We start from the raw sequence: 12,104 nt of genomic DNA on the forward strand, positions 1-12,104 counted from the left end.
TTGAACTGCCAGCCTTCTGGTTAGCAGCCAAGTGTCTTAGGCTACCAGAGCTCCTAAACAACAGGACCACTGGGTGGGTTCAAACCACCAACTCACCACTTAGGGACTTTGATGTCCCTTAGTATTTTCCTTATCCTGCTGCACCTCCATAAGAAGTAGACATCATGGAAGGCTCTGCTAGGAAGAGGTCTAACGCATCATCATATTTAAATGAACTACTTATGATTCTGTCCCTCCTCCTAGACTGGGAGAGGGGCCCAAGGGCAGGGACCATGTCTGTTTAAGTGTTGTACCCCGGCTCTGCAGTGATGGCTCAGTGGTAAAATTCTCACCTTCCATGCAGGTGACCTGGGTTGGATTCCCACCAATGTGTCTCATGTGTGGCCACTAGCCGTCTACCAGTGTAGGCTTGCGTGTTGCTGTCATGCTGAACAGGGTTTCAGCAGCTCTCCCAGGGGAAGAGAGACTAGGGAGAAAGGTGATTGAATTCTGAAAATCGATTAGTGTAAACGCTGTGGGCACAACACTCCGATCCACAGCTGATCATGGGATTACGTAGGACCAAACATTTTGTTCCAACTGTGCATTGAGTCACCCTGAGTCAGCGGCCAACTTGACAGCAGCTAACCACACCCAGCATTTTGCCCTGTGGCCTGAACTAAATTGTTGAGTTGATGAGAGGTGCTGGGCATTTTCCCGAGGAGGTGCTTAGACCTGGGCTGTAACAGGTTCTGGGGATGACCCCAACATTATGCCAGGATGAGATGTCACACTATAGGGGCCAAGGCCCAGTTGCATGTAGAGCATGTTGTAATATCAAGGGCAGCGTGTGCCAAATTTTGGCCCTGAATCACAACCTTTAGTGGATAATAATGATGGTGAGGAAAGTGGGTGGACTATTCACTTACATGAGTGAGCGTGGGAGGATTTGATTTGAGTCCTGCGTCCCTGTGCCCCATTGCAAGGTAATGTTTGCTTTCTGCACAATCTTTTCATTGAGGTATATTTACATCCAATGAAATGCCCTAAATTTTAGTGAACACTTGGATCAGCTTTGACAAACTTATTTGCCTGTGTCACTTCCTCACCCACCAAGATGATAGAAAATTTCTATCTTTCCATTCAAGGCCTGACCTACACCTCTCAAGCCCCTCAGCCACCAAAGGCAGTCACTGTTCAGATTGCTATTCCATAATTTTGTTTTATCTCTTCTAGAACTCCAGACTTCATACAGGATGTGGCTTCTGCTTCTGGGTTCTTTTGCTAACCTGCTGTTTTTGAGATTCATCCATGTTTTGTGTGTACCAGTAGTTTGTACCTCTTATTGCTAATAGTATCTCATTGATGAATAAATCTCACTTTCTTTATCTATTCAGCTGATGGTGAACATTTGGGTGGTTACCAGTGTTCAGAAACAACTTGTCCATTCATGTCATGGCTCGTAAACAAAAACAAAAACAACAAAAAAACTGTTGATGTTGAAAAGAGTTCAATCAACTTTCATTGTATTTGGCGTGCAGTCCACTCTCAAGCTTCTTGGGTAAGCTAGTCAGGACACCATATCTAAATAAGCAAAATACGGTAAAAAGTTAAGGGACAATGGGAGAGCTATGTATTCCCATGTGATCATGACAGACTAGACGTCACAGCGGTACCTCACGACTAAGGGGGTTCCACCGTTATCCCATGGACTCAAAGGCTTGCTATGCAGTCGTGCTGTCGGGGTTCCCGTCCCAGCCCCACCATAAGTCATCGCCTGTGTCAGGTCAACTAGGGGTTGCCTAGTTTCTGCTTGAAAGCTTCCAGAGTTGGGGGCTCTCCCCCTCACAATGAAGCCCGTTCACCCCGCGGAGAAGACGGCAGCCTCTCAGTAGCTTCCTCCCAGAGGCTCTCCTTGAACCTTCAGGAGCACGTGTGCCTGCAGGTCTGAGCACTCTGCTAGGTGACAGCTTCTCAGGTGTTGCAGGGCTGCTGTCATTTCCTCCCAAGGCTTTTCCTCTCCAGACGCTTGGGCTGCAGTTTGAGGGCCTCTCTGTCTCCTGGTCACCCTCCTCTCAGACCCTCACTTGGGACCCTCTCTCAAGGCATGGCTTCTAGAATTTAGCCGAGGACTCTGGGGGTTAGGCTACCCCCTTCCTCCCATCCTTCTCCACTTCCTTCTTTTTAACCAACCTCTCACCAGTTCCTCTGCTATTCAGTCAGTACAGCACCACGTATGATTATTTTTCCCTACACATTTATTGAGGACCAGGCACTATGGTACACATTTCTCCCTTAAACGATTATAGCAACCCTTCTGGGGAGTGCCATTACCAGATCTTTTCTTTTTACCTTTTCACATAAGGAAATGGAGACCTAAAGATTTTAAGGAACTTGCACAATGTCGCCCAGCTGGCTGGAGGCAGAGCTGGGATGTTTCCCACTGTGCTTTGTTAGTGAGGCTGCCTTGTCACATTTCGATCACATTTCTATCCATAACACTGCCCCAGGCTACAAGGCTCCCTCCCACCTGCAGGTTTCTGAAACGCGCGGAGTCTCACCTGAGGCTCCGAGTCCCGCGGGGTCGGACGCCGCCCCCTGGTGGCAGCTGGGCGCAAGCGCAGCTAATGCTAATGAGCTCGCGGAGTCCCTCTCTGATTGGCTGGCGCGGATTCCAGCTGCTTCCCAAGGGGGTTGGTGCGGAGAGTCTAGGGGCGCCGCTAGCAGCAGTGCCCCTGCGCGCCACTCCCCTCGACGCCCAGGGCTCGTGCGAGCCCAGCTGTCTGGTACATTGGGGCTCTTTCCAATTTTCTCCCATTTGTTTCCTGGGTCTGAATTCGCCCGGGGTCCGGGATGACAATCCGACACCAAGGCCAGCAGTACAGGCCGAGGATGGCCTTTCTCCAAAAGGTAACCCCGACCCTCACCTGGTCCCGAGAGGAGGGAAGGAGCCAAGTGTGGGAAGTGTCCGAGGAATTGTCAGGGAGGCACGGGAGCGTGTGGTCAGGAGGCAGGGCGTCCCCTCGGTGCGTTAGTGCCGGTTGATTTTGTTAAATGACTTATTTGCTATGTGGTTGTGCCTTTTAAAGACTGTAATGATTAGATTTCTATGTGACCTGTTTATAGTGGGGAATCTGAAGCCAGAGGCGATGCTTGGTGACGTGCTACAGGGTGAAAACAACCTGTTACTCGCTCAGCTCAGCTGAGACTTGCTTCCAGCAGTCTCCTGGTAGTGTTCCTAGATCTCCAGATGTGAAATGACTTAGTGCCTGTATTTTTGCCATTTTCCTGATCCCAAGCTGCAGTGTGTTAAAGTAAGTGTGTGTGGATGAGTGTGTACACATGGACCATGCCAACCATGAGATTTCTAGGGTGGGCACACTCCATTTCCCATGCCCAGATCCCTTCTTCCAGCGTGTGCACTTGTGAATCTTTGCAGCAGGCGGTGGGACCCTCCTCTATTGCAAACGCCTGCCCAGGCCCAGGGGCCAGGCACAGGCTGTTGTTGGTCCCGGAGGCGGGGGTACATGTGAGTGGTGGAACACACCTTGTGGGGAGATGCATTCAGGTACTAAGTTGTTCATTTTGATTAGGAGGTTTTGAGAGAAGCAGTGTCAGAAGGGATGCACAGAGAATTAGGTCCCAGGTCCCTTGACTGCCCTTCTACATCCACAGCCACTCTTTACAGCCCAGGGTCCATCTTTTTAGGCTTATCTTATTGAGTAGAATTAGCTGGCTTCTTTGTGCTAAGCCAGGCCCTCCCCAAGCCCAGGGAACTCAGCAAATTAAACCAGTCAGTGACCAACTTGCCTAGTTTTCCTGGGACACAGAACTTTCAGGGCTAAAACTGGGATCATCCCGGGCACACTGGCATGGTTGGCCACCTGGGTCCATGGACTTCCAGAAGCTGGCACTCCTTTCCAGGGCAGCAATGGTGCGAGGATCACGGATAAAGCAGAGAGACATGATGCCGTCTCACTAGGAAAAAGTCCCAAGAGCCCGTATTACAAGCCCCAGCTCCAAGGAGCAGCAGAGACTGTCGAAGCCCCGAAGCCCTGTGTCTGAAAGCCGTCCATCATCTTCCAGGCTTCATCCCAGGGCTGCCTTCTTCTCCCCTGCAGGACGGGTTTGGCCTGGAGGCTCCATCTGGAGATGGAGTCTCGGCCATTCTTCTCCCTGCTGAGTGTCTAGCAGATATTCCTTGCTTTGCCTCCACCATCTGACTGGTGCCTTGGTCTCCAGCCCCCCTCTCTTCCACCGCCTCTACTCCACCCAGCCTCTCCTCTTAGCCTCCATTCCTCCACCCCAGCCTCCCTTCCTGTCCTGCAGCCGTCGCTCCCTCCATCAAGCCTCTGGTCCTTACTCCAACCCTTCTCCCCTCCACCCTCCCTTCCTTTACTTTAACCTTCCCTCCCTTAAGGTGAACCAGCTGAACAAGGTGTCCAGCTTTCTGGAGAAGGACCTGGGCCAAAGCAATATGGACAAGGGTGCAGCTGTCAATCATCCTCGTTCAGTGAAAATTTATGAAGTGTGTTGTGCTCAGATGGGTCTGCAGCTCACATTGTCTCATCTAGTCCATAAGACTGTGGTTATTGTCACCATTTTACAGAGAAGCACATTGAGGCTCAGAGAGGTTAAGCAACTTGCACCAGGCACACAGCTTGATGTGTAATCTAATGTGGTACCACGCTGTGAGCTTCTCTGTGCTGTAGGACCCAGTGGGAGGCTGTGGGAGGCTCTGACTGAGTGTGCTCTTGGATGTGACCTTGAGAATTGCAGGATGGGCAGGGGGCTCCAGGCAGAGAGAAGGAGAAGGAGGCTCCCGGCCGAGGGCTGGGAAGGCAGGGAGCGTTTGAAGTGCCAGGGAATGGGAGGCTGGAAAGGTAGGCAGGGGCCAGGTGGGCTCATAACCAGCCTTCTGAACTTTTTGGAGTTGCTTGGATTTTATCCTGGATGAAACTTTGGGGAATTGGGGGTAGGCACGTGGCGTGGGCAGATTGCAAACTGAAAATACCACTGGTGTGAGCGACAGGAGTGGGCTGTCTTCTTCCCTTCTCTGAGCAAACACTTGGGGTCCTCCTGTGCCCCTACAAATCCTGCCAGCTTCTCCTGGGGTGGGGAGGGGGATAAGAGGGAAAAAGGGGAGGGGGAAGAGAGGGGAGTGTGGTTGAGGGCCTTCGTCCCCCTGGGGCTCCCAAAGCCTTTACACCCAGCCTTCAGCTCAGGCTCAGGCTGCCCCCAGGGAGAGACACCAGGCTAGCCAGGGGCCCGCCAGCCTCGGTTTCTGTGGGAGGCCTGTCTGGGGCCTTGTCCTGGGGAAATTAGCTGATGACACATAGTGCACGCCTGCCGTGGCCTCAGCCACCAGGGCTCTTGTCCGCAGCCCTGGCCATCTGGGGTGAGGTGGCCATTCAGTCCTTCTGGTCCTCTAGCACGCTTCCCCACTGGTCCTTGGGAAAGAGTTGGGCTTGGGGAAGACTCCAGGGAGTAGGATCTGAGGGAGGCTTGGCCTGAATTTAGGGTTTAGCTGCTGGCCCACAGTGACCTGAGGAGTGCTGGATCTCTTGTGGCCTCTGGCAAGGGATGGGGAGTGGGGAGGTTGGATGGGTTCCCAACCCCCTTCCGTGATTCCCAGATCACCATCACAGCCAGTATCTGCTGCCAGTGCCCTTGGGCTTGACCATGGCTGTGACTTTTTTGGGGCCTCATAGAGAGCCGCTTCGTTGGAGTCCTTGGGTTTCTGGTGTGGCTGCTGTCGTGTCTCTGTTTGGGAAGGAAGTACAGAGAGAGACGTTGAGGAGCACAGGACAGAGCATGTGATCCGCTGCTGGCTGTCATTGTTTCATTCAGTGCACAGACATATGGAGCCCTTGTCTGCCAAGGCCCAGCCCCCTGTCCTCCGGGAGCGTCGAGTCTGGTAGAAACAGGCTGACATATAAAGAAGCATTATAAAGTGTTCCGTTGGTTGTGGCAGACATTTTTAGAGGATATATATAGAGCACAGAAGGAGCTCTGGTGGTATGGTGCCTAAGGCACTTGACTGCTAACCAGAAGGTTGTGGTTCAAACCCACTAACAACTCCATGGAAGGAAGACTGGGCAATCTACTTCCATAAAGATTTACTGCCTCAGAAACCCAATAGGGGTCTCTATGAGTTGTAATTGACTTGATGGCAGTGGGTTTGGTTTTGGTTGTTCAAAACATGGGGCCGCCAAGAGTCAGAACCAACTTGAGGACTGGTTTGGTATTTGCACTTTGGCTCTTATGTAATGCAAAGGAGGGAGTGGTCTGTTGTACTTGGGGTGGGGGAATCAGGACAAGTTTCATAAGGGGGTGTGTAGCTGAGTCCAGGTACAAAAGTTAGTAAGTTTTTTAGCTAGGAGGGTGGGATGGGGAGTGACATTTTAGGCAAAGGCAAAGCATGGCATTATGAAACAGCATGGTGTTTTGGGGACTCAGGAGGCTAGGAGTGCTGCCCAGAGTGGAGGTGGGTTAGGGGACTGCTGGATGGAAAAGCTAGTAGGTAAGCAGGGCCTGGAACTGGAGGGCCTCAGAAGCCTTGCAAAAGAGCTGGATGCTTTCTGGGTTCAGTAAGAAGCTGTTTGAAGGGTCACAGTTGGGATGAGTGAAATGAGGTGGTTTATGCCCAGGAAGATGACCCCCGGCCAGTGGCCTCAGTGGTTTTCAGTCCTGGCTGCCCTCTTGCGGAGACTGAGATCAAGGCATTGTCCTCACTCTGATTCATTTGGTTTCTTGGCTTCCTGGTGCTGCTGTGACACCAATACCACTGGTGAGTGGCTTTAAGGGACAGACTTTTATCTTCTTACACTTTCAGGGGCTGAAAGTCCCAGTCAGGGTCTTGACCATGCCAGTTCCCACCTGGTTGGTGGCCCTGGGTGTTCCTTGTTTCTTGCCTTGCGGGGTTCCTCACACAGCCCGCCTATCCCTCTGTGTGCATACGTGTCCCTGTCTAGGCTTCTCCTCATGTAACTCAGGATTAGATTAGGATCCACCGTGCACTGGTGCCACCTTAACTGACTGATTACATTGTATTAGATTGCATCATGGGACTTGATCACATTACATTAGATCAGAGTAGATCACGTATGGACGTTAGGATCCCAACACATTATTTTGGAGGACACAGTTCAATCCAGAACACTTGACCTGGAGGGGGCCCCAGAGTGAATCTTTTTTTAAAAAACACTCCCAGGTGATTTGAGTGTGCAGCTGGGATAAAAGTCCCGAGGGACATGTGGCAATATCTGGAGACATTTTTTGGTTGTGGCAACTGGGTGGTAGGGCTACTGGCATCTGGTGGGTAGAGGCCAGAGATGCTACTGAATGTCCTACAATGCACAGGTCAGCCCTTTCCACCCCCAACCAAGAATTATCTGGCCTCAAACACTGATAGTGCCATGATTGAGAACCTCTGGGTTAAGGGACACAATGGAGGCTGGAGACAGATGCGAACTGGGAGGCAAACCCCAGACAGGCCGTGCCTGGGAGGCATCATCCAGGAGCAAGGTCAGTGGGCCTGCCATGGGGCAGGATTTCATGGACAGATAAAAGATGTGGCAAAAACAAAAGCAGAGACAACAGAAGTTGGCCGTTACTTGACCAGGGCTTCTGGATGCTCCCTGGGTTTTTGGTCCGGGATGGGAAGAGCAGGTTCTAGAGAAAGCCCACTAAGCTCTGATGAGGGTGTGGGACATGCGTGGTAATGCCCAAAGGCCAATATCCTCTGTGTCCAGGCTTAGCAGCAGCACATTCTCTTCCACTAGTCCTTTGAGGTCACTTCCCCATCTCTGTACAGAAAAGTACTGATTAGTATTGTCCCCTAGGGAGCCTTCTCTAGCTTAAAGGAAAATTCCAGTCTCAGAGATCTTAGCAGTGAGTGACAGCTCCTTAACGTGAGGAGGAGCAGCGTGGGTGTGGGCGGTGGGATGCCGAAGCCATCAAAGTCATCATACCTGATCCTTCAGTGATGGTGGGCTTCCCTGACATGCTCACAGTCACACCTCCACACATTGGCATCTGAGAGAGGACGACACACGTGCCCCCACCACGAGGTCAGACAGGGTCGAGCAGTGGGCTGGTTATGCCTTTATCTGTTGCCTGGGAACGAGATAGGGCTGATTCCTCAGGAAGCTGAGTCTAGCATAGAGTGGGACATTGGCATTAGTGGGAGGGAGTGGCTGTCACTCTCCACCATTTCCGGAGGGACACTCACAGGACATAAGGAGGGTGCTGAGAGTTTGCAGCAATTTGGGGAAGGGCCTCTCACTCTCTGGAGAACTTGGGGAGCCCTTCAGAGTCCCCCTTCTCTGTGGTAGACAAGAGGTTTTTCTGGTTCAGGCAAAAGATGGAACACACCAATTACCCGTTGTCGTCTAGTCAACTCCGACTCTTCAGGACCCCGTGTGTGTCAAAATAGAACTGTGCTCCACAGATTTTCAATGACTGTGCCTTTTCTGAAGTAGATCACCAGGCTTTTCTTCAAGGTGCTGTGGGTGGACATGAACCACCAACCTTTTGCTTAGTAGCCAAGCATGTTAACTCTTTATATCATCCAGGGACTTCAAAGAACACACACACAGTCTCTCAGAAATATTGTCACGAGTCAGGTTGTGTGGTGTCTTCTTTCAGTGGGACCCTTTTGAGGAGTTTATGTGAGGAAAGGGCTTATGAAAATTAACTGAAATCCTGACACCCTAAAAACGTTGGTAAGGTACATGTGATGTTCCCTCCTCCCACGCAATCCTTCCTTTCTGTGAAGGTGAGACGCCTTCTAGAAAGAAATTCGACTCTTCTCATTGTTTTTTCTCTTTTAAAATAACTCTCATTATTCCTCCTCTGAAGGTTATTTCCAAACTCTTTATAACTAGAATTTTTTTCTTTTTTAATGTGAAAAAGGAATTAAATCTGCTAACTTTCTATTGGAGAAGCTCAAGCTCTAACTTGTAAGGCAGGTTCCTATTTTTTTCCTTCAATATATGGGTCCCTCTGTTTCCCTGAAGTGCTGTTGTCTCGGCTAATGAAGGATTTTGAAGAAGTGTGACCTTTGTGACAGCTAATGTGGGCAAAGGGAGGCTCAGACATGCCTTGGAGATCAGAGCGTTTCCTGGAGGGTGAAAAGTGGGTGGCTAACAGCCAACTACCCTGAAGGAGCAAGCTGTTGGGCCCATGGGCTCAGGACCATGGTTGCAGGGGACATCAAGTTCAATTGGCATAATGTATTACACAAAAAGATTATTCTACATCCTACATTGGTGAATAGCAACTGGGGTCTTAATAGTTTGCAGGCGGCCATCTAGATGTAATAATTCGTCTCTCCTCATCCAGAGCAAAGAAGAATGAAGAAAACCAAAGATGCATGGAAACAGTCCAAGGAACTAGTGGGCCATGTGAACCTCAGCCTATATCACCCTGAGACCAGAAGAACTAGATGGTGCCTGGCTACCATCTAGTCAACCACTGTCAACCACTGGGAAAGGGATCAGTACAGAAAATCCTGGATAGAGTCGGGGGAAAACGTGCAACAAAACTAAAAAATCATAAAAAAGACCAGGCTTACTGGTCTGACAGAGATTAACGAAACCCCAAGGAGACTATGGTCCCTAATCACCCAGGCCTGAAATTGAACTGACTCCCATGGCTCCCAGTCAATCAGTAGACAGGTGTATAAGGTGAACATTTACACCCGGAAGGTACACTCCTTAGGAACCAACCATGAGAGATCAGATGGGCAGTATTTGCACAGGGAGATACCTCAGAGGGCAGGGGTGCATGGGGAAGAAGGAACCAGGGAGGCCCCTGGGGGTAGAGTAAGCATACAGACCCCTCCCACAGCTTCTTCGATGGCTGTGCTGCCCAGGACCCCAGCCTACATCTGAGCTTAGGGCCTAATTAAGATCTTTGGAGGCCCAAGACACTGCAAAATTATGGTCTGTCCTCCTTTCCCTTAACCAATTCAGAGTAAAAGCAATGTTGTTGTTGTTAGGTGCTGTTGAATCATTTCCGACTCATAGTGACCCTATGCACAGCAGAACAAAACACCGCCTGCTCCCATGCCAGCTCCACAATCCTTGCTAGATGTGAGCAATACTAAACCATTAGAAAAAAAAAAAAAAAAAGACCCCAGGGAAAAGGTAACCACAGGGAGGAAGTGGGAAGAGCGCTCTTACAGTGTGGGGATTATAATCAATGCCATGAAACAAAATGTGTATGAACCACTGTATGGAAAATGAATTTAGTCTGTAAACTTTCACCAAATCACAATTAAAAAAAAAAAAAAAAAAGATTGCCAGCTCACGGTGAGGTGAGGGTTCTGGAAGGAGTGACTTCCGTGGCTCACGGCTCCTCAGGCTCCTGGACATTCCAGCCTGCCCCCGGCACTCTGCTGGGTGTTGTCCCTTTGCTCTTTGTGGGTCACACGGCTGACCCAGGGGCCTGAGTTGCTGCCACATCCTGACACTGTATGAAGCCGAGGACCCCAGCTTCAAGCAGAGTTGTAATGAATGGGTTCTGTTCCCAAACAATTCTGAGCCGAGAAAGCATCAGTGGGAATGAAGGTGGTGTTTCTCTCACACAAGGAGCCCAGGTGCCACCCTAGCCCAGAAGCATCCTGCACAGGGCTGACCTGGCCAACCAGCCAGTGCTGTGCCTGGGGGTGCCGGGTAATGAGGTGCTCTCGCAGACTCTACGACAAGCCTGACTTCAACCTATCTGTCAAGATTGTGTTTCTTCTGCAAACACTGGATTCACGGATGGAATTGGGCCCCTCCTCCCAAGATATATTGAAACCCTGACCCGCAAGACCTTGGAATGTGACCTTACTTGGAAGTGGAGTCTTTGGCGATGTCATCAGTTAGGTGAACGTGAGGTCATAGTGGGGTAAGGAGGTCCCGATCCTATATGAAGGAGCCCTGATGCCATAATGGTTTAGTGCTCAACTGCTAACTGAAAGGTTGGTGATCCAAGTCCACCAGTGACTCCATGGCACAAAAGACCTAGTAATCTGCTTCCATAAAGATTAGAGCCTAGAAAATCCTATGGTCACTTCTCCTCTGTCCTGTGGGGTCACTTTGAGTTGGAACCGACTGGACACTACACAACAACAGCATTAACAATTCTATGTGAGTGATGGCCTCATAAAAGAGGACAGACACAGAGACAGGGAAACAGCCCACGGTGCTCTCTAGGGTGCTTTACTTGGAGCCCCCAGAAGCTAGGAGAGGGGCAAGAACTGTTGCTCTCTCAGAGCCCTCAGAAGGAATCAACACGGCCAACACCCTGATTTGGACTTCTAGCCTCCAGACCTGGGAGACAATAAACTTCTGTTCTCCTAAGTGACCCACTTTGTGGTATTTGGCAATGGCAGGCTTAGGGAATACACCAGGACAGCAGTTTTAGCTTGGTGGTGTTGAACTAGGACATTGTCCCACACTCCCAGGGAAGGTGGGAGGCTTTCAGCTTCAGGAGCAGGTGGGCTGACTGGGAGGTGGTGGGTAGAATTTCTCCAGTTTGGGACTCCCCTGCATCACCTCCAATGCAGCCAGGACCGTCTCTTCACTTTCCTGTGCAGTGGGGCCCCGGCCTTCTCCTAGCACCCCTCCCTTGGAGTGTAGCCCCTCCCAACTATCTAGGGAAATCCTACTCACTCTCTAGGCCCACTGTTTTGATTGTCCCAGCCATCTGCCTCGTCCCTTGACTCTTGTTGCAATTAGCGGCTTTCCTAGTTTTTAATGCACATTTCAGACTGAAATTGTTGCTGGGTTATGTGCCATCAAGTTGGTTCTGACTAATGGTGACCCCGTGGACAACAGGATGAAACCCTGCCCAGTCCTGCACCATCCTCACAATCATTGCTATGCTTGAGCCCATCGTTGCAGTCACTGTGCCAATCCATCTCATTGAGGCTCTTCTCCTTCTTCACTTTACCAAGCATGAGATCCTTTTTCAGGGATTGGTCCCTTCTGACAACATGACCAAAATAGGAGAGACGAAATCTGGCCATTCTCGCTTCTAGGGAGCATTCCTGTTGTATTTCCTCCAAGACAGATTTGTTGGTTCTTCTAGCAGTCCTCGTTGCAGTCAATATTCTTTGCCAACAACACAACTCA

At 50.5% G+C, this 12,104-nt stretch overlaps 1 protein-coding gene across 1 annotated transcript in view; it reads left to right on the forward strand.

Annotated features, from left to right (window-relative positions):
• Window positions 1–2,832: 2,832 nt before the first annotated feature.
• Window positions 2,833–12,104, forward strand: part of RGS9 (regulator of G protein signaling 9) — a 70,035-nt gene continuing 60,763 nt past the window's right edge. Inside the window, exon 1 of the mRNA XM_007959897.1 lies at window positions 2,833–2,889. Within this exon, the coding sequence (XP_007958088.1) occupies window positions 2,833–2,889 (57 nt within the window). The remainder of the gene's footprint in view (window positions 2,890–12,104) is intronic.

This window comes from Orycteropus afer, unplaced genomic scaffold (genome assembly GCF_000298275.1).
Source record: "Orycteropus afer afer isolate SDZICR_OR568_19922 unplaced genomic scaffold, OryAfe1.0 scaffold00018, whole genome shotgun sequence".
NCBI classification, from domain to species: domain Eukaryota; kingdom Metazoa; phylum Chordata; class Mammalia; order Tubulidentata; family Orycteropodidae; genus Orycteropus; species Orycteropus afer.